General features: G+C 56.1%; 1 protein-coding gene across 1 annotated transcript in view; it reads left to right on the top strand.

Annotated features, from left to right (window-relative positions):
- BICRA (BRD4 interacting chromatin remodeling complex associated protein) overlaps positions 1 to 23,706 on the top strand; it is a 77,245-nt gene that overhangs the window by 40,706 nt on the left and 12,833 nt on the right. The window contains exons 2-7 of the mRNA XM_090260334.1: positions 14,354 to 14,454; positions 16,293 to 16,338; positions 16,429 to 16,471; positions 18,298 to 18,363; positions 20,411 to 22,366; positions 22,958 to 23,134. Coding sequence (XP_090116460.1) covers positions 16,298 to 16,338; positions 16,429 to 16,471; positions 18,298 to 18,363; positions 20,411 to 22,366; positions 22,958 to 23,134 — 2,283 coding nt within the window. The 5' untranslated portion in view covers positions 14,354 to 14,454; positions 16,293 to 16,297. The remainder of the gene's footprint in view (positions 1 to 14,353; positions 14,455 to 16,292; positions 16,339 to 16,428; positions 16,472 to 18,297; positions 18,364 to 20,410; positions 22,367 to 22,957; positions 23,135 to 23,706) is intronic.

Raw genomic sequence — 23,706 nt, 5'->3', positions numbered from 1 at the left:
GTGGTGACTTAGCTGTTTGAAATGCACCCCCAAGCACGCTGCTGAAGTGCTGGCTAGCCTTCCTTAGCTCACAGGCTCTGATGTGCCTCATGGAGAAAATATGTGTGTTCGAGAAGCTTCCTTCAGGTGTGAGTCATAATGCTGTAGGCCGTGAGCTCAATCTGAACAAATCAGCAATTTATAAAAAAAAATATCTATTTGTTTGTTTGTTTGTTTTTAGAGAGAGGGGAAAGGAGAAAGAGAGAGAAAAACATCACTGTGTGGTTGCCTCTCACACGCCCCCAACTGGGGACCTGACGTGCAACCTAGTCATGTGCCCTGACTGGGAGTCGAACCAGCGACACTTGGTTCGCAGGCCGGTGCCAAATCAGCAATATTAAATAAGATGTCTTTAAACTGAAACACACATAAAACACGGTGACGTATTGATCAGCTGCTGCAAATGTTGTGACCGGAGACTCACTGGTTTCCCCCGTGATCAATGCAGTTCATTAGTCCCTAAGTCAGTGTTTGTGGGCCTTTACAGGACGTAACCGTGGTGAGTAACAGGAATTGATTGTGTAGGCCCTTTTTTTTTTTCTTTTTTTTTGCACATTAGCTGTGTTTTACTGAGATATTGTAGAATTATGTACAATAAAATACATAGATCTTAAGTGCACAGCTTGATGAATTTGACACATATTTCCTACATCACAGTCACCCAGATCTAGATACAGAACATTTCCGTCAACCCTGGCTGGTGTGGCTCCGTGGGTTGGGCGTTGTCCTGCAAACCAAAAGGTCAGGTCGCTCGTTTGATTCCCTGGCAGGACACATCCTGGGTTGCGGACCAAGCCCCCGGCCGGGGGATGCAAGAGGTGGCTGGTTGATGTTTCTCTCCCACATCAATGTTTCTCTCCATCTTCTTCCTCCCTTCCCCTCTCTAAAAAATAAATAACTAAAATCTTTAAAAAAAAAAAAATTTTCCATCATCCCAAAAGGCTCCTTCACGGACCTTCCTTGTCAGTACCGGTTCCCGGCTCCTCCCTCCTCCCAGACATCTGATTTTTTCCCCATCAGCTTCACTAGCCCTTTACTTAAAGGGACCACCCAGCGGGGAGTCTCTTGTGTCTGCTTTCCTTTGCGCGGCATGGTTCATTTCAGAGTCATCATGCCTGCCGCATGTATCAGTAGCATATTCCCTTCCGATGTGAAGCTGTGTTCCATTGTGTGGCTGGGACAGTTTGTGTATCCATCCATCTGTCGATGGCACCTGTGCTCTCTCCGGTCCGGGGCTGTTGAGAATAAGGCTGCCGTGGAAATGTTTGTGCAGATGTTTTTGTGGACATACTTTTCACTTCGGTGATGTGAGTACCTTGGAGTAGACTAGCTGGGTCAGAGTTAGGTGTAGGTTTGACCTTTATTAATCTGGGCTTTTAATTCCCTTCTGGAACGAGACGCTCTGGCAGAAGGCCATTCCAGGGATGCTTGGCAGCTCAGTGTTGCTGAGCTGCTGGGCCTGTCTCTTCACTCACTGTCCTGACCGTCCCCTCAGGAATGCAGAATGACTGCTGTAGCGCCGGCCATTGTCATCAGGCTCCACAGCCGTCTTTCCAACAGAAAGAGGGAGCAGGGAGAAATAATCTTCCTGAATTAAGGCCTGTCTTTGTCCAAATGTAAAAATCTTTCCCATGTCCACACCTGGCTGCAAAGGAGGCTGAGAAAGACGTTGCTGGCAGAAGGGGAAAGGCCCACACTCGTGATTCATCCTCCTGGGAGGGTGTGTTGACGAATGAAGCGAATCCAAGGTCTGTTTATCAGGATGTCAGTCTGGGAACGGCTGTCGGAGCCCCCTGAGCGAGCCTTGCGGAGGACCCTCTGGGGCCACTTTGTCAGGGGCCTGGACACTGGCTGGGAACTGGTGGCTTGTGTTCAATACGAAAGCAAGAGCCCCAGAAAGGAGACAAAAGAGGCAGCGGTCCTCCCGGCGTGATCCCTGGACCAGCAGCTTCAGCGCCACGTGGGAACTTGTTAGAAACGCGCATTCTCTGGCCCCACCCCAGACCTGCTGATTCCGAGACCCAATCTTTTTTTCTTTATTTTTTAAAGGTTGTTTATTTATTTAGAGAGAGGAAGGGAGGGAGAAAGAGAGGGAGAGAAACATCGGTCAGCTGCCTCTCACACGTGCCCTAACTGGGGACCGAACCCACAACCCAGTCAGTCACGTGTCCTGAAGGGAATCGAACCGGAGACCTTTCACTTTGTGGGATGACTCCCAACCAACTGGGCCACACCGGTCAGAGCGCAGTCTTTATTTTTTAAAAAATTATTTATTAAATATTTTATTTCTTTTTATTTTTATAGAAAAGGGAAGGGAGGGAGAAGGAGAGGGAGAGAAACACCAATATGTGGTCGCCTCTCGTGCACCCCCAACTGGGGACCTGGCCCACAACCCAGGCCTGTGCCCTGACTGGGAATCGAACTGACAGCCCTTTGGTTCGCAGGCCAGAGCTCAGTCCACTGAGCTACACCAGCCAGGGCTCAGGCTTTATTTTAAAAGCCTCCGGGTGATTCTGGCTCAGGTTTAGGGATGAGTGGTTTAAGGCACGTGTGGGATGTCGCCGGGGCTTTTTTGCCTCTCTCCGCTCTATCTGCCCTGAACTTGAAGCTTTCTCTGTTGCCTGTGTCTTGAAGGCCCTGTGTCTGGTCAAGGGACCTCCCCTGTTGTTCCTCACTCGCCGCCCCCCGGCCTGTTTCTGTCTTTCTCAGAATTTCCCTGTTTTTTATAAACTAGAATTAAGAAAAAATGGAAAACGTTTGAGGTAGCTGATTTTCTTGGCAGGCCTGCGGCTTTGTAGCTGCATTTAGAAGAGCTGCGAATGGCAAAAAGGGAAAAGAAAGAACGCACAGAATGTTTGCGTGTGTAACGGCCTGTCTCGACCAGGCGTTCAGGAGCTAGGCGCCGGCCCTCGATGAGCAATCCTCGTCTTACAGGGCACGCGTTTCCGTTGTTAAACTCACTTGATGATTTTCAAGCTCTAAAGGTCACTCAGAAGAAAAGCGGGTGTAGATTTTAATTGCTCTTCAAATTGCTCCTAAGGGCTCTGAGCGGGCAAGGAATCCACATTTTTTCCGTTTTCCTTCTTGGGCTTTGAAATAGACACAGTGCTTAGCAGCTGCCTATCCAGGCCCAGCCTTTGCCCGGCATTGCGGAAGGTGCCTCCTCACGGGGGCATGGCCCAGTGGGTCTCCCTTGTGTGAATTAGGAGAAGGGGGTCCTTTCTCCAGACGAATATGGCACTTATCTGGGTCTCCCCAGTGTCAGCAGAACCTCGCTGGCTTTGTCCCCTTGTCTGGGTTCTTTTGTGCAGTGAACAACCTGGACAGCTGTGCTTGACGCTTGGTGTATACATTACACACGCGTCCCATACCCAGGACAGATGACGTGTGTCTGTCCCATAAGTGTACATCCTGCGTTAGTTCCTTGTGGCCACCTTAACAAGCCCAACAAACACGGTGGCTTCAAATAACAGAAATGTACCGTCTCACGGTGCTGGTGGCTGGAGTCCAAAATCCAGGTGTGGACAGGGCCCCCAGGACTGGCGGAGCTGGGGAAGAGCCTTCACCGCCAGCTTTCGGTAGCCCCAGGGGTCTTTGGATTGTGGCTGCCTCATTCCAGTCTCTGCTTCCGTCTTCATGTGCTTCGCCCGCTATGTCTTCTCTTCTGTCAAAAGATCATTGGACTTAGGGCTCACCCAGATTAGAGTGATCTCAGTTTGAGATCCTTAATTATATCTGCAAAGATTTTTTTAAATATATATTTTAAAGATTTTATTTTATTTTTAGAGAGAGGGTAAGGGAGGGAGAAAGAGAGGGAGAGAAACATCAGTGTGTGGTTGCCTCTCGCACTCACGCCCCCCACTGGGGACCTGACCCACAACCCAGGCATGTGCCCTGACTGGGAATCAAACTGGCGACGTTTTGGTTCACAGGCTGGTGCTCAATCCACTGAGCCACACCAGCCAGAGCGATTTTTTTTTTTTTTCCAAATAAAGAAGGCCACATTCAGACTCTGGGTCGTGGACACATAGCCTTCTGGGAGGCCACCTTTCTGTGTACTACAGATGCCCTAGAAATAAATACATCATAAGAGCGTCACTTGCTGGCCTTCTGGTACGTTGAGTCCAGCCCACGCGTCTCATCTGTTTGCCCATCTTGCCAGCTGTGTGGGGAATGAACTGACCTTTCCATGGTGTTTCAGGACGGTGCAAGGGGAAGAGGGCCAGAGTGGGTTATCGGAGGACGGTGGGGACCTGTGAGGACACCGCAGAAAGTCACTGGTTGGGGTTTGGTGGGGGAGCTAGCCAGGCTGGCCCCACCGTGTAGTTCCCATGACCTTGGAAGCCTGTCGGCCCAGGTTCAAATCCTGGCTCTGCCATTCTGCTAACTGGTGACCTTGGGCAACCTACCTACAGAAGCCTTTTCTCTGCCTCAGTTTTCTTGTCTGTGACATGGGTGTGAGAGGAACCACACCGGCCACACAGGACCGTTGTGAGAATGGAATGAAATAGGGAGAAGCACTGGCGTGCTCTGCGAACCTTGGCTGCGATGCTGAAGGTGACGAAGCAGGAAGTGGTGGCGGCCGAGGGCGCAGGGCCCAGACCTTGACCGCCTCCAACGCCTGGCCTTCCCGACTCCTTCCGTATCGGGGGGGCTCCTGAGCAGAGGCCGGCCCTGTGCTTTGGCAGGTCAGCGGGTGGCCGGTGAGGAAGCGGGCTGGCACGGGGGAGCAAGGCTGCAGGGAGCCTGGCAGGCTTTGTACGGCCTTTTGTGCAAGGTGCCGCTGGTGTCCTTCCTGGTGGACTTGAGCTCCGGGACGGTCTGGCCATGTTTGCCCTCCGGAGTCCCGGCGCCCAGCACGGGGCAGGGGCACAGGAGGTGCTGAACGACCCTCGAGAAGCGGTGGGTGAATTTTAAATATCACCTCCGCCCTGTTCGAGCGTCCCTTCGCCCGGCCTCTCAGTGTCGGGGCTGTGACGCAGCAGCAGCAGCAGACGCCGCCCTCTGGGGACTAAGGGCCACCAGCCCTGACCTCGCACCCTGGGCACACCCGTTCCACCTCCCTGAGCTCGCCACTCTACCCCAGTCCCATACCCTGTTCCTCCCCAGATTTAGGCCTCACCCTTTCTCTCGTCACCTCTCCACCCACCCAGCCCGAGTTCACATCAGGCCGCACCCGACCTGGCCGCACCCGTTGTTCAAGTACTCCAGCACTTCCCTACCGGCTGCTGAATAAATGCTGCTTTAAGCCCCCGGCACCCGCCTGACACCCCGCCCCGCCCCGCCCGGTGACCCAGCAACTGAAGGGAACCACGCCGGGACCTGGTCCCTAGGGTGCTGTATCCACTGCTGCTACATCATAGCCCCCCAGTGCAGAGGCTGTTCTGCGGCTATTGCTGTTTAACAAACTACCCCCCGTACAGTAGGTGAAAGCAGTCTGGGTTTCATGGGTTGAGAATGTCACATGGGATTTGACACAGTGGGTCTCTGCTCCATGATGTCTGGGGTCTTGGCTGGGAAGACTCAAAGGCCAGGGGCAGAAGGCTTGTCCGCGTACTGGGCTGGGTTGTCTTAGGACGTGAACATCAGCCAGAGCGCCTGCTTGTGGTCTCTTCCAGTGCTTAGCTTTGGCATCCCCCTAGCATGGTGGCCTTGGAGGAATCACATGTCTTAAAACCGGAAAAGCCAGCGTCTGTGCTGCCTGTCATCTGCCAGACCCAATAAGCAGAGACAAGGATTGAATCTTTATGGGCGCTTTACTCAGATGGTTCTCGATCTGAGAAGATAGTAGGTTTGTACCCTAACAGACTGTCCTAAGTTCCATTATAAACAGGCCCTTTTTATAGGAAGAGTAGGTAAGGGGTTTGGAACTCAGGGAAAAGGTTAATGGGATAAAAGCTGCAGCGTTCCTTATCTGTGCCCTGGGCGGTGGTCCCTGTGCCCTGAGGCTCAATGGCTCAGACACCATCCTGATGGCCTGCAGGCCCCCTGAGGCACAAGGTGGAGCCGCTTATGGTCTCCTGGAGTCAGGGTGGGTCCTACCTACAGCTCCTGAAACAATAGCTCTTTACAAACATTGATTACTAAGCTTATTAGCTGTTACCTGAAACTAAAATTTGCCAACATCTGAGTCCCCCATCAGCCTTTCTGATGGCTTTCAGGTTAACTGTCCCAGCAGACAAGGCGGAAACTGAATCGCCTTTTGCGACCTAGCCTCAGAAATCGCACGGTGGCCATTCTGTTGCACTGTCCCGCTGAAGCAGTCTCAGTCTTCATTCGAGGGGAGTAGCAAGATCACGTTGTGGGGATCTGGATGATTGGAGATGTTGCAGCCATCTCTGGAATACGCACCAAACAAAACCATGATCCCAGTGGCTGGAGTTTGGACTGGGCACTGCTGGGCACTGTGGGGTCTTTCCTGGGTACCTGTGCCAGCAGTTTGTCAGCTGAGTAGCTCTGCCTCTGGTGCTGGCTGGCTGTGAGCTGTGATGATGGAGATGACAGGCATGTGTCTCTTATCCTCCAATGGGCTAGCCTGGGTTTCTTCACACGGCAGTGGGCAGAGAGTAAAAGTATGCCAGGTGTCTAAGGCACAGCCTCAGAGATGCCCACCATCCCTTCTGCCACATTGTTGGCCAAGGCAAGTCAACATGCTAGCCCAAGTTCAGTGGTTGGGTAATAGGCTTCATGCCTTAACCAGTGGAGCTACAGAATGTGAGACTAGGGAGGATAAGAGTTTCTGGCTAGCCCTGGCTGGTGCGGCTCAGTGGATCGAGTGCTGGTCTGTGAACCAGAGGGTCGCTGGTTCGATTCCCAGTCAGGGCACACGCCTGGGTCGTGGGTCAGGTCTCCAGCTGGGGGTGTGCAAGAGGCAACCACACATTGATGTTTCTCTCCCTCTCTTTCTCCATTCCTTCCACTCTCTCTAAAAGCAAATAAATAAAATCTTTAAAAAAAAAAAAAAGTTTCTGGACACTTTGGCAATCACCACGGTAGGCTTCTTTTTTTTCCAGATCTCCTCACCAGCAGCCCTCTTTACCACTTGCCTGGGCCTCTCTTCCAGTGGATTCAAGAGTGTACAGTGGTCCCTGACCCGTGGAAAGCCATGAGAGTCCTTGTGATGGGTTGCAAAGTTACCAGAAGTGCAAGTTCATGTATGTTAGGTTGTGTCTGACTGCAAAGAAGGAGAACCTAATAGGGGCTCCAACGGTCAGGATTAAGAAGTCTGGAGGCAGTCAGCCCACAAGGAGTTGTTAAGAACCCGGTCTCCTTCTGTCCTCCCAACAGCCGCCCTTTGCGAGGGACCTTATCAGCCTTGGGTTGGTTGTCTCGTGGCTGCACAATGGCAGCCACAGCCCCGGTTGTCTCAGCTGTATTCAAAGCTGGAAGCATGGAGCAAAAGACTTTTTCCCCTCTAGAGAAGTGCTGTCTTTACATTCTGGAAGAAAAACTTGCCCAGGGTCTGCCACAGTCTTCCCCAAAAGTCTCATTGAGCAGAACCCAACTCTGTACACTTTGACTTTTACTGTTTGCAGGAAACGGTGGCTAACCTAGCTGCAAGGAAGCCTGGGAAAGTGAATGACTGGGAGAGGGGATAGGCATGTCACTGGCTTAGTCCAATTGTTTCAAAGCTATTTTGACCGCAGGAGGAAATATGTACCCATACAGACAAATGTCACAAACGGATACTTAACGCTTAACATGTGTGGTGCCTCTTAATATTTTCTAGTCTATCTCATTCTATTTTGTACTCTATACCATTTAATTAAAAGAAACAAACAAAAACGTGGTCATAACCTGCTAATTTGATTTCACAACCCTCAAAGGCGTGCCCCATTGTTTGAAAAAGACGAACTCTTGGAATTGGCGAGTGTTATCCTGAGCAGCCTCAGGCCTCTGGGAGGAAGAGGAGGAGGGCTGGGGAACCAGTGTTTGGCAAAGCAGCAGGCAGGCCTCGCTACTTGCCTTCTTGTCCCCCCTGTTTCCCATTAGGCACTGATACAGTTCCGTCAACTTTAATTTGTATGACTTGCTAATAACCTGAGGGCTACTGAAGTTCGGGCTGGGAAATTAAAATTCGCCTGTGTCTGGAGCAAGCAGGGCCTTTGAATTCCTACCCTGCTGAGCTGTCTGGCTTCCGCACAGCTCCCGATGACAACGCAAAACTCCGATCGCATTACAAGTGCCGGAGGAATTCACACGAGTTTCTGGAAGGACGCTCTGTCGTTGGTGTGTCGTGGCTGTTCCCTTGAGCTTCAGTGGTTTCCAGGTCCCGCTTTTCCTGCTTTTTATAGCAGGTGCTGAGGGTCTGAGTTCGAATTCTGCCCCACAGTGTGGTCTGCGGCAGGGTCCCGACCCCTCTGTGTCCTGAGCTGTGACGTGTGAGTCAGCATTCTTCCTGCCTCACTGGGGCCTGGGAGGGATCAGTGCATATGGAGTTAGCACAAGGCCTGGGACTGAGGAAGGAGCGTGGGGGCCAAGCAAGCTTTTCAAGGTGCATCAGTCAGCTTTGGCTGAGCGATGGGCAGTAATAAGGTGCCACAGAGCTCCGTGGTGTTAAGTAGTAAAGTCTCGTTCGCGCTTGCGTGTGTGCCCTTCGTGGGTTGGCGGTGGCTCCGTCCGTGTGTCCGCTCCATTCTGGGGCTCAGGCGGGAACCATGCAAGCTCTTAAAGCTTCTGCTCCCATGTGAATGCTTTTGGATTGGCAGCTTTGCACACTAATTTGGATTCCACAGGAGTCACTTTTTCAGGAGCTCTTGAATACGTGTGTTTCAAGGTGCGTGGAGTCCCCAAGGTCAAGGACTGTATCGTTCTGGCACCGTTAGCTCTCCCCATGCTGGACACATAGTGGGTGCTTCATAAGTGCCTTTTCCACCAGGCTGCTCCTAGAATGAATGAGTGGGTCTGTTTCACTTCTGCAGATCCATTTACTAAATATTCACTGAGGCCCCTCCTGCGTGCCATGCACTGTACAGGGGCAGGGTACGCAACACGCAGAAATCCTGCTCGGTGGGGGCAAGTGGGGCACAATAAACAACCAAACAATCAAACAGACAGTGATATTTGATATTAAAGTATTTTTGTAGTTAAAATTTTTTCACTATGGAAATTTTTAAATATGTACAAAGTAGAGAGAATAGTAAAACATGGACAAGGCCCCACTCTCCAAATCAACCAACTCCACCAATTTTCACTTTTCCACCATTCTTTTCTTTTTTTTCTTTATTTTTTTAAGAGAAAGGGGAAGGGTGGAAGAGAGGGAGAGAAACATTGATTGGCTGCCTTTTGCCCCCACCAAGGACCGTGCCTGCAACCCAGGCGTGTGCCCTGACTGGGAATCGAACCAGCGACCTTTCGCTTTGTGGGAGGAGCCCAACGCACTGAGCCACACCGGCCACGGCTTTTCCCACCATTCCTGCCGAGCAGCGCTGTGCAGGGGAGCTTTCTGCCACAATGGACGTGTTCTACATCTGTGCCCTCCCCTACGGCAGCCGCAGCCACATGTGGCTCATCTTGAGCCCTTGAAATGTCACTTAGGTGACAGAACCAAATGCTTAATTTCATTGAATTTTTTAATATAAATATCTATATTTAAAACTTAGATTCCTAATGTCCTCTCCTTTTTTTTTTTTTTTTTCAGTTTTTAAGTTGTGGTACAGTACACATCACATAAAATTCACCATCTTAGCCATGTTTAAGTGTGCAGGTCCGCGGCGTTAAGTACAGCCACACTGCTGTTGCAAACATTAGCACCGCCCGTCTGCAGAGCGCGTTCCCTCCTGCAGAACCGGAACTCTACAATTAAAATAAACCCGTCCTCCCCCACCCCCACCAAGCCCCGCCCCTGACAAGCCCCGCCCCCTGACAAGCCCCGCCCACTGCCTCTCGGTGCGTGTTCCTCAGACGTGGAATCGCAGAGCGTCCGTCTTGTTGCAACTGGCTGATGTCACTTAGCCGTGTTCCAGGGGTCACCGTGTTGAGCCCGGGTCAGGATTTCCTTCCTGAATAGTTGTCCTTCGCCGGTGCCCGCCCGCCACCTGGTGTTCCTTCATCTGCGGACGGACACGTGGGCTCTTGCCGCGCCTCGTCTGTCGTGAACGACACTGCTGTGGCCGTGGAGTGCGGATCCCTCTTCGAGACCCTGCTCTCGGTGCTTCTGGATGCGTACCCAGAAGTGCAATTGCTGGATCGTGTGCTAATTCTATTTTTCGTTTTTTGAGGAAACGCCAGGCTGTTCACAGCAGCTGCACCGTGTGCCGTTCCCGCCAGCGGTGCACAGGGTTCCGATCTCTCCTCGTCCCCACCAGCACCTGGGACTTTGTGTTTCATTGACACTGGCCGTCTTGACAGGTGTGAGGCTGCGGTTTTGATTGCCTTCCCCTGATGATGAATGATGTTGATCATATTTTCCCGTGCTTATGGCCGCTGCTGTATCTTCTTTGGAGAAATGTCTGTTGAAGTCCTTTGCCCTAACTTTAGTTCATGAACGTGAACATGTGGCTGTGGCTCCCGTTGTGGGCAGCGTAGGTCTATATGCTCCCTGCACACCCCCCACGACTGGATTATTTTGCAGTAAATCACAGGCATTCTATCATTTTACCCCTAGATATTTTAGGATGTATTTTCTAAAAGATAAGGAAGGATTCTAAAGGGAAAAAACAAAAACCATGGTGTCATTATTACACCTAGAATTTGTTTTTTTAATCCTCATTCGAGGATATGTTTTAGAGAGAGGGAGAAACATCAGAATGAGAGAGAAACATTGATCGTTTGCCCTGACCAGGGATCAAACCCGCAACCTAGGTATGTGCCCTGGCTGGGGATCGAACCTGCAACCCTTTGGTGTACAGAACCGCACTCCAACCAGCTGAGCCACCCGGCCAGGGCTACACCTAGAATCTTAATCACAACTCCTTAGTATCATCCAATATCCAGGCACCTCAAATTCTCTTTTTCCACAGTTGGGTTCATTTGTGTCCTTATGGGATACTGGTTGAACCCCGAGCATGCGGGGGGTGGGCACATTTCGTCCATGTGTGGACCCTTGTTTCCCCATCACTGCTCTGTTCAGCCTCGATGATCTCATCTGAGAAATGAGGGTAATGACGGGATTGAATGGATTCGAGGAGACTCGGTGTCCAGCAGTTTTGGTCGGACCATGTGCACAACCCACGGCTGAAGCGTGTGACATATAAACTGTCCCAAATGTGCTCAAGGATGACACATGGCACAGGGCACCAGGTGGAAAACCTGGGAGTTGGGACTTTTGTCTCCCAGCCGGGCTGTGGCCAGAAAGCTCTGGGTGTGGCCACAGTGCTCAGTAGTCACAGTGGCAGGTAAGAACGATGACAGGCATACCTCTTAATGTGCTTCACAGATACTGCTTTTTTGTTTGTTTTGTTTTTTACAAATTGAAGGTGAGACCTCCACAAGCAAAAAGATTATGACTCATGTGCTTCGTTGTGGTGCTTCCATTGCAGTGTTCTGGAACCAAACCCGCAATCTCTCTGCCGCGTGCCTGTACAGCTAGTGTATATCACTTACCAAATGCGTGAGGTTTAAGGATGTTCGTGTAAAACAGCCTAATGGGGGAATGTCATGTTGTCTGCATTTTCCAGAGGGGCCCAGGGCCCAGGGAGGCTGAGCAGCTTGTTGTAGGGCGCGCAGTTGGTCAGTGGCCGTGCGGGGATGGGGACCCAGGCCTCCCTCACCCACATACCACCTGCCTCAGCTCTTTGGCAAAGTTCTCAGTTCCTGCGGGGAGCCCTGGGCCGGCCGTGCGTGCACTGCAGCTCCGTAGAAACTGGCCACTCTGAGTCTGGGCCGTTTGTTAAAAATGCAGCAGCTCTGGCCCCCCTCCTGGTTTCTGATCCTCTGGATCCAGGGTGGGGCCTGAGATCAGTGTGAGACCAGGTGGAGAGGAGACTGGGGAGCAGAGGGCAGAAGCTGGAGGCCTCTGTACCTCTGACCTTATCTCACTTAGTGGTGCTCACAAAATAATACCAAGACCAATAGTATCAATACCAGCACCTGCCCTGCCCTGACTGAAGGCCAGGCCCTGTTCTAAGAGCCTCTCCACCGCCATGGGAGAGGCAGGGCCCAGGATCGTGCCCATTTTACAGATGAGGACACCGAGGCCCAGAGAGCCGAAGTCAGTTGCCCTATGTCACCCAGCCTGTGGGGGGGTGGGGAGTGGAGATTCGAACCCCCCTGACTCTAGCCCCAGAATTGTCACCCCACGGTGGACCTCCTGGCAACAACCCAGTGGGAGACAGATGCCACCCTGCGTGCCCAAATGTCAGGGTGAGGCATCTCAGGAGCCCAGGCCTGCTAAGCCTTGACACATTGTTCTCTTTAAAGTTTCAGAAACACGCAAAGGAGCGAGCTGCAGCTCCCTGTCACCCGCTTGAACAGTTGTCAGCTTGTTGCCGCTATTGCTTCCCCCTCCCCCCACCCACTGCCACTAGATGATGAAGCCTTAGTTTTCAGTTTTAAAGGTGAAATTTACATGCGTTGTAACGCACAAGTCAGAGCTGTCAAGCCCCGACAGCTTAGCAGGGTGTAGGTCACCTCCCTCCCTCGCTCCTCCCTCCCTCGCTCGTTTCTCTGATGTAACCACTGGAATGAAAACACATGGATGAGAAATTCGCAAGAAGTCTGGAGCCTCCTGGGTGGGTTTGAAGAAGCCCGCTCTGGGCTGACTGCTGGCGGGTGGCCTGCTGTGTGTGGGGGGTGGCGCACAGAGCTTGGGCCGCTCCCCAGGCAGGGGTGGGGGTGGGGAAGCATCCAGGAACCTGGCTGCCCCCTTGAAAGGGCCCTGTGAGTCGTGAGCTCCAGGCCAGGGCAGGACACCTGGCATCTAGGTGGGACCCAGGGTCTTGTGACAGCTGCCTTCTAGACCTTCCTGGGGCCAGGAGGAGGGGGAGGGGAGGCCAGCCAGCCCAGGCTCTCATTCCTCTCTCTAGCACGCCACTCTCTAGCATTCTCTTTATCTGCATTCCTGGAGTGATAACAAAAGCCTGTACAAGCAGGTCACCCACCTGTGGCTTATCTCCACATTTTTGCCATATTTGCTTCAGGTCTTAAAAGAGAAACAATGCAGTGAGCATCCTCTGTGTGATAGTGGCTAAGGGGGAGGGGCTCTGGAGGGGGCCTGCCTTGCCTCACGTCCCAGCCTGGCCACTGCCAGGTGCGGGGTCTTGGGCACGGTGCTAAGTGTTCTGATCCCTGGCTGGTGTGGCTCCGCAGATTGAGCGCCGGCCTGTGAACTGAAAGGTTGACAGTTCGATTCCCACGCGAGAAGCAACCACACGTTGATGTTTCTCTCCCTCCCTCCCTTCCCCTCTCTCTAAAATAAATAAATAAAACATGCTCTGAACCTCAGTTCTCTCCTCTGCAGACGGGGGGCTCAGGAAAGCCCCGCCTCGGAGGGACGTAGAGAAGGTGAGGTGGGTTAGTATGTGCAGAGTGCTGAAAACCAGCGCCAGCGCACAGTGGGCCCGCAGTCACGGGGACTCGTGGCCATCCTTATAGGGGACCTCGCCGTTTGTGGGGTCCTGCTCATTGCCACATGTCACCTCAACTCTCAACACTCATTCCGCCTTCCGGGTCACTGGCAGGCATGTGCAGAGCCGTGAAACACAGTCACGCATGGGACCAGCTGAGGTCGCTGTCATGGCCACCCAGCACGGTGCTCACGCCGAGCCGGCGTTCCTGAGGCCAGGGAGGCGGGGATGCGCCCCGCAGTGAGAAGACCTGTGTTGGAGACATGCTACTTGGCACGAGCCAGGGCTGTCAGTTGTGTCCCGTGCCAACGCCGTGGCGATTTCTAGTCAGCGAGGGGTCCTGGATGGGATCCCAAAGAAGCCATGGGTCGGTTGATGAAAATGTGACAAGACGCTTGTGGGAGCCTAGTCCCTGGTCTTTCCCCAGGAGTGGTGACTCAGTTTTCACTAGTTCAGTGTTCACGGGACCTTCCTAGAGCATGAGTACCACGCGGAACCAGAACTGACGGTACTTTGTTGGGTTGATGTGCATATAACTGTGTAACGTTATCTACTGCTATGTAGTATGTATGTGTATCTACAATACTATACATGTGTGCATAAAGGACAGTACATATGTGTATATGATAACATAAGGTGTTGTTTTATGTGGTTTTAAAGTTGTATGTGACCTCTCCTTTAAACACACGTCCCCTCTCTCCTGTTCTCCCTGCGTCTTACTTCCGCCTCACGCACCGCGCCCCCAGCGACGTCTTTCTCATTTTGCTGACTTTCTCGCTCACAGCCTCTCTATCATTCTCTCTCCACAGCTGGCCCCCGAAAGGACACTCCCCAAGTCCCCGGCTGGGGGCCCTGCGTAGACCTGGAGCGGACACCCCCTCCTTCCCTTCATGATTCGTTTGTAGCACAGGTAACCAGCCGGGGGGTCCCGGTGCATCCCCGGAGGGGTGCTGCCCCTCAGTTCACCCCCCTGGGCTAGGGCGGGGCATTCCTCGTTGGCAGAGGCTGGCTTAGTGACACCCTGCGGCCCCTTCTCTCCAGCCTGGGCCCCCGGGTCACTTGGGCTGTCCGTGCCACCATGTCAGCTGCACACGGGGTCTTCCTCTCCTTTTTCTCCAGATTCTTTGCATATCTGGTTCTTTCCTCCCCTGGCTGGGCCTTGTTCCTCCCTGTTCCCCGTGGCTGGTTGAGAAGGGCAGGGGCTTTAGGCCATGGATCTGGCGACACAGGAGGAAGGAAGTATAAGCGGTGCCGAGTTGTGGAGTCAGAGATGTGTCACCACCGCTAAGTGCAGCCAAAGTCGAGGAAGGGCCTTCTGGGGACGTCCCCGTGGCCAGCTCCGAGAGGGAGAGGGATTGGCACGTGAGGCGGAGGGTGCACGAGTCTGCGTGGCCTGTGCTGTTGCAGACCTGGGCTTGTTCACTGTGGCCCGTGTGGTGTGCCTGTGTGTACATACCAGCACATGTATGTACTGTGAACCCTGGGAAGCAGGTGTAATGTTTCAGGCCACAGGCACGCTTCTGCAAGAGTGTCTTTCCATCATCAGCTCCCGAGGCCCTGTTTGGAAGGACCCTCGCCCAGCCCTAGGTCCCCACAGAGCAGCTGAGGTCATGGGAGCTGGCATGGCCATTAGGGCGTCTCAGTGAGGGTTGTTCAGAGTGCGGTGGGGTGAGGGGTTTGTATGTGTGCGGTGGGGAGAGGGGAGTCCCTGACATTCACAACATGCTCAGTGAGGTTCAGGAGCCCCTCCCCCCACCCTCCCACCCCCCAAAAAGGCAGAGGGCAGGCGCTCCACGGCCCTGGGCTGCACCGCTGAGGGCCTGGCTGGGACTTCTGCGTCCTCAAGCGTCCCTGGGACGAAGGATGAGCGGGCAGAAGGGACAGGCGTCTGCGTGCCGGAGGAAGGGACGGCCCGCTGTTTGAATGGCAGTTGGGCCAAATGGGCGGGCAGAAGCTCGGAGGGATGGAGGGGTGGTTGGAAAGATGGAGGGTTAGGTGTGGGGGATGGGGGGGCAGAGGCGGAGAGCGTCCTCGCCCTCTCCTGTAGGAAGGGGCCTGCAGCCGTGTAGCGCTCAGCCCGCCGGCCGCCATCCCCGTCCTCCTGCCGGTGGCCCCTCTCTCTTGTCTGCCCTTCCTGGGGAACCACTCTGCATGTACCTTCAAGGGGGGCCCAGAATCTGGGCTCACAGGCCCTTCTTGCTGCCTGCACCCCCCTCCACCTCCTGTTCTCTGTAGGATAGACCCCTGGCACCGCGCTCTGGGCAGGCCCTGTGCTCGGGCAGGCAGGGCAGCGTGGCTATGAGGGCCCCAGGCTCCAGGCCCGACTCTGCCACCTGCCAGCTGGGCGGTGGAGACTGGGGGTCTCTGTGCCTCCGTTTCCTCATCTGCAGAGTGGGGGCGGCGGGACCCACCTCGAGGGGTGCTGTGAGGTTGAGTTAAGAGTGTGAGAAGTACTGAGCACGGGGCTGCGTGTGATCAGGGCCTGCTTCGTCTTGGGTGATGTCATCCTCGGCGTTTTCAGACTCTGTGGGGAGGAGGCGTAGGCAGCTGTGGCTGGCCCGGGGCCTCTGCAGGGAGGGCACCTGAGAGCGGCTCCCGCCCCCTCCCGTGCCCGAAGACGCAGGGAACGGAAACCTGCTCCCCTCCAGGGGCCGTGACCCCAGGGAACAGTCCTGGAAGGGAGGGTCTGGGCATGCTGCTGAAATCTAACCTGTCCCCCTTACCCTCTTCCCGTCCTGCCCCATCCAGTGGCGATGGATGATGAGGATGGGAGATGCTTACTGGATGTGATTTGGTGAGTAACGGGCTCCTCCCACCCTCCCTCCCCCTTCCCTCCCCCACCCGCCCCTCACCTCCTCAGTGTCTGTTCCCTTCTCTCTTCCAGTGACCCTCAGGCCCTCAATGACTTCCTTCATGGATCCGAGAAGGTGAGTGCCGGGCAGGGAGGCACTCCGGGGCAGGGGCCGTGGAATAGGGGGTGACCTGTTCCCTGCTTCTTCTGTGGGCCGGGCAGAGGGGTTGTGATGAGGCAAAAGAGATGGCCCGTCCCTGTCCTCAAGCCGTACGCATTTCCTTGATCAGCAGAGTAACCAGTAACCGGGAAAGGTGGCAGGGGAAAGCACCATGCAGAACAGGACGAGAAATAATAGTGTCCCTTGCGCAACAAGAGAGGTTTAAAAGGAAATGGATGGGGGGGTGTGGTGGCAGGGGCTTCTTTAGCTGGTGTGGTCAGGGAAAGTCTCTCTAAGGAGGTGACGTTGAAGGTGAACCTGGGGGATCAAAGGGAGGTGCCATGGCGCTCTGGGCAGGCCAAGAGCAGGTACAAAGGCGGGAAAAGTCGGCATATTTGAGAAACAGGAAGAAGGCTGGTGGGGTGGGGCTGAAGGGGAGACCAGTAGGAGGTGAGACTGGAAGTGACAAAGTCATCGAGCCTCGCAGGGCCTGGAAGACCTGGATCGAGGAGTTTAGGTTTTATTTTGAACGTGACGGGCAGCTCTGGCAGGTGTTAGGCAGGGGAATGCCGTATCCAATTCTCACCCCAGAGAGTGGGACAGAGCAGGGGAGAGGGGAGGTCTGTCCGCCACGAGTTGTAGCAGTCACCCAGGGCTGCGTAACAAATTTCCCCAACGCTTAGGGACTTCAAACATGCGTTAGAGCTCAGCGAGAGTCAGGAGTCGGGGAGCGGTCTCGCTGCGTGGCCTGGCACACGGTCTCTGCTGGGGCTGCAGTCAGGGGGCCGCTGGGACCACTGGCCTCCGAGGGCTTGTCTGGGGCCATGGCCGTTGGCTGGAGGCCTCAGCTCCTCAGCTCCTCACCACGGGGACATCTCCTGGGGGCTGCTTATGTGTCCTCACGACTCGGCAGCTGGTTTGCCCAGAGCGAGTGACCCAGGAGGAAGCTCAGTGCCTTTTATGACCCTGGAAGTCACACGCTGTCACTTCTGTCAGATTGTATTCCCTCCTGTGAGTCACTGCGCCAGCCCACACCCATGGGGACATGGGGACGGGAAGGGAGCTCCAGTTTTTGCAAGGAGGCGTGTCAGTTGTTGGGGTGGAGGCGGCGAGGCTGTCGGAGGAGGGTGGCCCGGGCCACGGGGCAGGCGGTGAGGAGGGGCCGGGTGCTGGCCTTGGGGTCTCTCTGGGAGGCAGAGTCAACTGGTCTTGATGTCAAGGACGAGTGTCTAGAAGGCTCCTGAGTTTTGGCCTGAGCAGTGGAGTGGGCTGTGGTACCGTTTTGTGCGATTGGGAATTTGGGATGAATTCCAGAAACCCATGGGGGGCTGTTGGATGTCCCCGCCTGCGGCTCTGGAGAGGAACTGGCAAGGCCAGGCGCTGTCCTAGGTGCTGAAGGTGCTCCTGGAAGCCGGCCAAGTCCCTGCCCTCCCGGGACAGGCACGGCACGCGGGTCCCCTGCCCGGGTGGCGGGTTGTGCCAGGTACTCGGAGTGACTTTGTGAGCAGGGACGGAGAGCTGTTAGGAGGAGGTGGCATGTATGACAAGCCCTGAAGGAGGCGTTACCAAAGTGACGGAGGGCAAAAGACGGGCGCAGCCCGGGCAGAGGCGCGGAGGCCGGATTCTCTAGTCCAGGCAGCCATGGTGTCGGGAGAACCTAGGAAGCCAGGCTGAGGGGCTCAGTGCTGGGGACACCTCGCCCCCGCCCCCCTCGTCTTTGTCTTTTTGGTTTTGTGCTAGAGCAGGGCTGGCTTACTGCCCCGCTGACCTTTGACCTTGGGTGGGGGCGGGTCTTGTTGCAGCTCGACAGTGATGACCTCCTGGATAACCCCGGGGAGGCCCAAAGTGCCTTCTATGAAGGTCCTGGGGTAAGTGGCCCCGGGGCCTGGGGAGGGCCGTCCTGGTCATCACCCAAGCTGCCCACAGCAGCAGCTGGCGGGAGGGAGGCCCCGAAGGCACGAGGGAGGGGTCACGCTGGTCCCTGTGATGCACTTTGCTGGCTGGAGGGCAAGGGCAGTCACTTGAGAGTAGTGTGGGTAGACGTGGACCTTCGCTGCAGGCCCTCCCCGCCTGTGCCCGCAGGCCCCTCAGAGAAGGAGGTGAGGGTCCCGGGCCCTGGCCTTGGGGCCTTTGGGGCCAGCTGACACAGAGCCGTTCTGGGGAATTGAGGCAGATGCCGGGTCTGGGGTTCACCAGGGGCACGTGTCTCAGGAGAAGGGGATGTGGGGGTCTGGGGCCCTGTCCTTGCTCAGCTGTTGGGGGTGACCTGGGCGGGGGAAGGCGATCCACTGGTATAGACCTCAGTCTCCATGTGGGCGATGAACAAAGCCCAGAGTGGGGAGCGCAGTGGGCGTTATTGAGCACCTCCTGTGCGCCCCGGCTGTGCTGGGCCATTGCTGAGTGCCGGCGCCCTCTCTGCCTTCTCTCCTGCCCCTTCTGCCTCCTTCCTCCTCTCCCTCTTCTTCCTCCTTCCTCTTCTTCTCTCCCCCTTCCCCTCCTTTCTCCGTCCTCCCTCTTCATCAGCATAACTATCATTTTCTGGACACTTCCTCTCTGCCAGGCCCTTTCCAGCGGTTTTCATCTACTTTTCACACTTGTAATGATGTATTGTATTCTATATAATCTGCTTTTCATAATATAAATGATTGAACCCAGAACCCAACAAGGAAGCATCATTTCATATTGTTACCTTTATAGACCCAGGAGCGGTGATGAGCATGTATTCTTTTTTCTTTTTCCTTTTTATTTTTTAAGATTTTATTTATTTACTTTTTAAAAAAATTAGTTTCAACTGTTACTTTTTACTCCTTTTTTTGGCTTTTTAAAAATTACTTATTTGTTTATTTATTTATTTATTTATTTTTAGAGAGAGGGGAAGAGAGGGGGAAAGAGAAGGAGAGAAACATCAATGTGTGGTTGCCTCTTGTGCACCCCCAACTGGGAGCCTGGTCCACAACCCAGTCATGTGCCCTGACTGGGAATCGAACTGGGACCCTTTGGTTCATAGACCATGTCAATCTGCTGAGCCACACCAGCCAGGGAGAGCTTATATTCTTACTTCGTGGTCATTATTCTCCACACTGCTCTCATTTTGCATATGCACAGGGTCCCTGGTGGGGCTCTCAGCATCTCCCCTTTGTGAAGTCCCAGAGTCACGACCTCCCAGGAGGCTCTCTGGTCAAACATCAGTGAGGATTCTGTGCCGGGAACATGATTATCACTTATAGAATATTTGCTCAAATGTGCATGCCCATACTTAGGCCCACGCGTCCTGGATTGTGTGTGGAAAGTATTTAAGAAATGTCAGACTCACAGCGCACTTGGCACAAAGTAAGGTCCACGTGCAGTAGGGGCAGCAGCGGTTACCTTTAATAAAACCGTGATCTTTTATCCAAAACCGTTGGGGCCGGGTATGTTTCAAATTCAGGAGTTTTTGGATTCTGGAAAGGGGATTCAGGGTGTGCGCACACAGCACGTAACAGCACGCTCGTTCGCCTTTCTGTGGTCAGACTAAGAGGGGTCATGTGATGTGGGCAGATGAGGCCTTTCCCTAAGTGAGCTGCATCGGTTCTGGTCAGGTTTTGCTTCCAACGCGATATGAAAACATTCATGGTTTTCAGAGCCTTTGGGGATTTGGAATTGCAGGTCAGAATTCAGGGCCTCTATGACTGTTTAGTAAATGGTTTTTATTACGTTCTGTTGATGTGTGCAGATGGGGAAAGAGGCCAGGTTAAGCAAGCACCACAGCTAAGCCGTGGTGGAGCTGGGATTTGAACTTGGGTCCAGCCACTTCCAGACGGAATGTTCTTCCTGACTATGCAACCCTGACACCTAGTGTCCCCTGTTGCAGCCATGCCCGGAGCCTGGCCCTTTGCTAATCTCAGGTCTTTCCTTCTCACCTCATTTGGCCTCCAGCTCCACGTGCAAGAAGCTTCTGGCAACCACCTGAACCCGGAGCCTAGCCAGCCAGCCCCTAGTGTGGACCTAGACTTCCTGGAAGATGACATCCTCGGCTCACCCGCAGCCGGGGGTGGTGGTGGGGGCGGCGGGGCCGCCGACCAGCCCTGCGACATCCTCCAGCAGAGCCTCCAAGAGGCCAACATCACCGAACAGACGCTCGAAGCCGAGGCCGAGCTGGACCTGGGCCCCTTCCAGCTGCCCACCCTGCAGCCCGCGGACGGTGGGGCAGGCCCGGCAGGTGCTGGAGCGGCTGCTGCCGTGGCCTCGGGGCCCCAGGCCCTCTTCCCAGGGGGCACAGACCTGCTGGGACTGCAGGCCCCGCCCACCGTGCTGACCCACCCGGCCCTGGTGCCGCCCCAGGATGTAGTCAACAAAGCCCTGAGCGTCCAGCCCTTCCTGCAGCCTGTCGGCCTGGGCAACGTGACCCTGCAGCCCATCCCGGGCCTCCAAGGCCTGCCCAACGGCAGCCCCGGGGGCGCCACGGCCGCCACACTTGGCCTGGCCCCCATCCAGGTGGTGGGCCAGCCCGTCATGGCACTCAACCCGCCCACCTCCCAGCTCCTGGCCAAGCAGGTGCCTGTCAGCGGCTATCTGGCCTCGGCGGCCGGCCCCTCGGAACCAGTAACCTTGGCATCGGCCGGTGTGTCGCCGCAGGGTGCTGGCCTGGTCATCCAGAAGAACCTCCCGGCCGCCGTGGCCACCACGCTCAACGGGAACTCAGTGTTTGGAGGAGCAGGAGCGGCCACTGCTGCTGCCGCCGGGGCGCCCTCGGGGCAGCAGCTGACCGTGGCCCCCGGCCTGGGCACCTCACCGCTGGTTCCGGCGCCCAACGTGATCCTGCACCGCACACCCACGCCCATCCAGCCCAAGCCTGCTGGCGTGCTGCCCCCCAAGCTCTACCAGCTGACACCCAAGCCTTTCGCCCCCGCGGGCGCCACACTCACCATCCAGGGCGAGGCGGGGGGGCTCCCGCAGCAGCCCAAGGCCCCCCAGAACCTGACTTTCATGGCGGCAGGCAAGGCCGGCCAGAACGTGGTGCTGTCGGGCTTCCCGGCGCCCGCCCTACAGGCGAACGTCTTCAAGCAGCCCCCCGCCACCACCACGGGGGCGGCCCCGCCCCCGCCCCCCGGGGCCCTGAGCAAGCCCATGAGCGTCCACCTGCTGAACCAAGGCAGCAGCATCGTCATCCCCGCCCAGCACATGCTGCCCGGCCAGAACCAGTTCCTGCTGCCCGGCGCATCCGCCGTCCAGCTCCCCCAGTCCCTCTCGGCCCTGCCGGCCAACGTGGGCGGGCAGATCCTGGCGGCCGCAGCCCCCCATGCGGGCGGGCAGCTCATCGCAAACCCCATCCTCACCAACCAGAACCTGGCAGGCCCGCTGAGCCTGGGCCCCGTGCTGGCCCCCCACTCCGGGGCCCACAGTGCCGCCCACATCCTCTCGGCCGCCCCCATCCAGGTGGGCCAGCCGGCCCTCTTCCAGATGCCCGTGTCCCTGGCTGCGGGCAGCCTGCCCACGCAGAGCCAGCCGGCGCCCACCGGCCCCGCTGCCACGACCGTCCTCCAGGGGGTCACTCTGCCCCCCAGCGCAGTGGCCATGCTCAACACCCCCGACGGCCTCGTGCAGCCGGCCGCCCCTGCCGCCGCCGCCGGGGAGGCCGCGCCTGTCCTCACGGTGCAGACGGCCCCGCAGGCGCCGCCCGCAGTCAGCACCCCGTTGCCTTTGGGCCTTCCGCAGGCACAGCAGCAGCCCCCCCCACAGACCCCCACACCCCAGGCCGCCAACCCGCCTCAGGCCGCCACCCCCCAGCCCAGCCCGGCCCTGGCGCCCAGCCCGGAGAAGATCGTGCTGCCCCCGTCTGCCGCCGCCACGGCCATCCTCACTCAGGACTCCCTGCAGATGTTCCTGCCCCAGGTGAGCAGGCCGCAGGGGGCGGGGCGGGGGCGGGGCTCTGCTGTCCGCGGGGCTGGGAGCAGCGGGGCAGCGAGGCCTGGGGGCCTGGAGAGCGTCTCAGACGGCACCCTGTCCGGGGTACAGTGTGCCCTAGGCGCAGGCCCAAGGGTGACAGGGCCCGACTGACAGGAAGACAGACACACAGAGGGGCCGGCGGACAGGTGGCAGGCGGGGAGAAGGACCAAGTGCCGGACAAGGAGAGGAATTGATTTGGCACAGGAGAGGGACAGGCAGACGAGGAGAGGGACTGGATGACTGGCAGCCAGACTGCCCTCCTGCTGGAGTGCTGGGGATGGGTCGCAGGCACGTGGACGGACAAGACAGGACAGACAGGTGGAGGGGCGGAGCTGGAAGATGACTGACCCCCTGGGACTTGGTGGGAGCAGCTGCCGGGCTGCAGCCTCCCTGGCGCCTGGACCCCCGGGGCTGCCAGCCTGTGGGTGCCCCTTGTACCCAGTTCCCAGCACCCGCTTCTCTGGAGCATCAGTGGGGGCGGGGGTCTCAGGGTCAGTCGGGGCGGCCTGGTGACCCTGTGCGGGCTGCCCGTTTCAGGAGAGGAGCCAGCCGCCCCTCTCCGCCGAGGGCCCCCACCTCTCCGTGCCTGCCTCGGTCATAGTCAGCGCCCCGGCTATCGCCCAAGACCCAGCCCCGACCGCTCCCGTCGCCAAAGGAGCTGGCCTTGGCCCTCAGGCCCCTGACAGCCAGGCTTCCCCGGCGCCAGCCCCCCAGGTAGATGCACCCCAGCAGCCTCTTAGCCCAGCTGGCACTCCCCGCACCCCCCTGCCGCTGCCCTGCCACGCTGGCTGCCCTGCCTGCCTCTCTGTCTGCTGGCTTGGGAAATGGCACTCTCCTGCGCTCCCCAGGTGTTTCCCGGGGGTCCCCTGACAGTCCCGGGTGCTTGAGACCAGGGCCAGCCCCAGGGGAGCCCACACTCTAGGCAGGAAGCTGATACACACAGCAGGAAATGGAAGGTTTCCTAAAATGATAGTTTTCCATATCCGGATAAATATTCAGGTAGTTCACATTTCAAAACGTACAGCAGAGAAGCCCCTCGCTTGCTGCTGTCGCTCCTTTTCCATGCACAGATGAGCAAAATGACATCTGGGTTCTTCTCCATCCATTTTTACAAAAATGGTAGCATACTCTGCGTACAGGTTTGCGTCTTGCTTTTATCACTTCAAAACTCACCTCGGAGACTGCGTTGTTCTTTCCTACGACTGCATAGTTTCCTGTTGTGTGGCTGTACCGTTATTCATTTAACAAGTAGTCCACATGGTGGGCAGTTTGGTCACTTCTGGTGT

The sequence above is a fragment of the Furipterus horrens genome, unplaced genomic scaffold (genome assembly GCF_987537825.1).
Source record: "Furipterus horrens unplaced genomic scaffold, mFurHor1.1.pri manual_scaffold_13, whole genome shotgun sequence".
Classification (NCBI taxonomy): Eukaryota; Metazoa; Chordata; class Mammalia; order Chiroptera; family Furipteridae; genus Furipterus; species Furipterus horrens.
The sequence above is the reverse complement of the archived record's forward strand: the minus strand, read 5'-3'. Positions and strand labels throughout refer to the sequence as shown.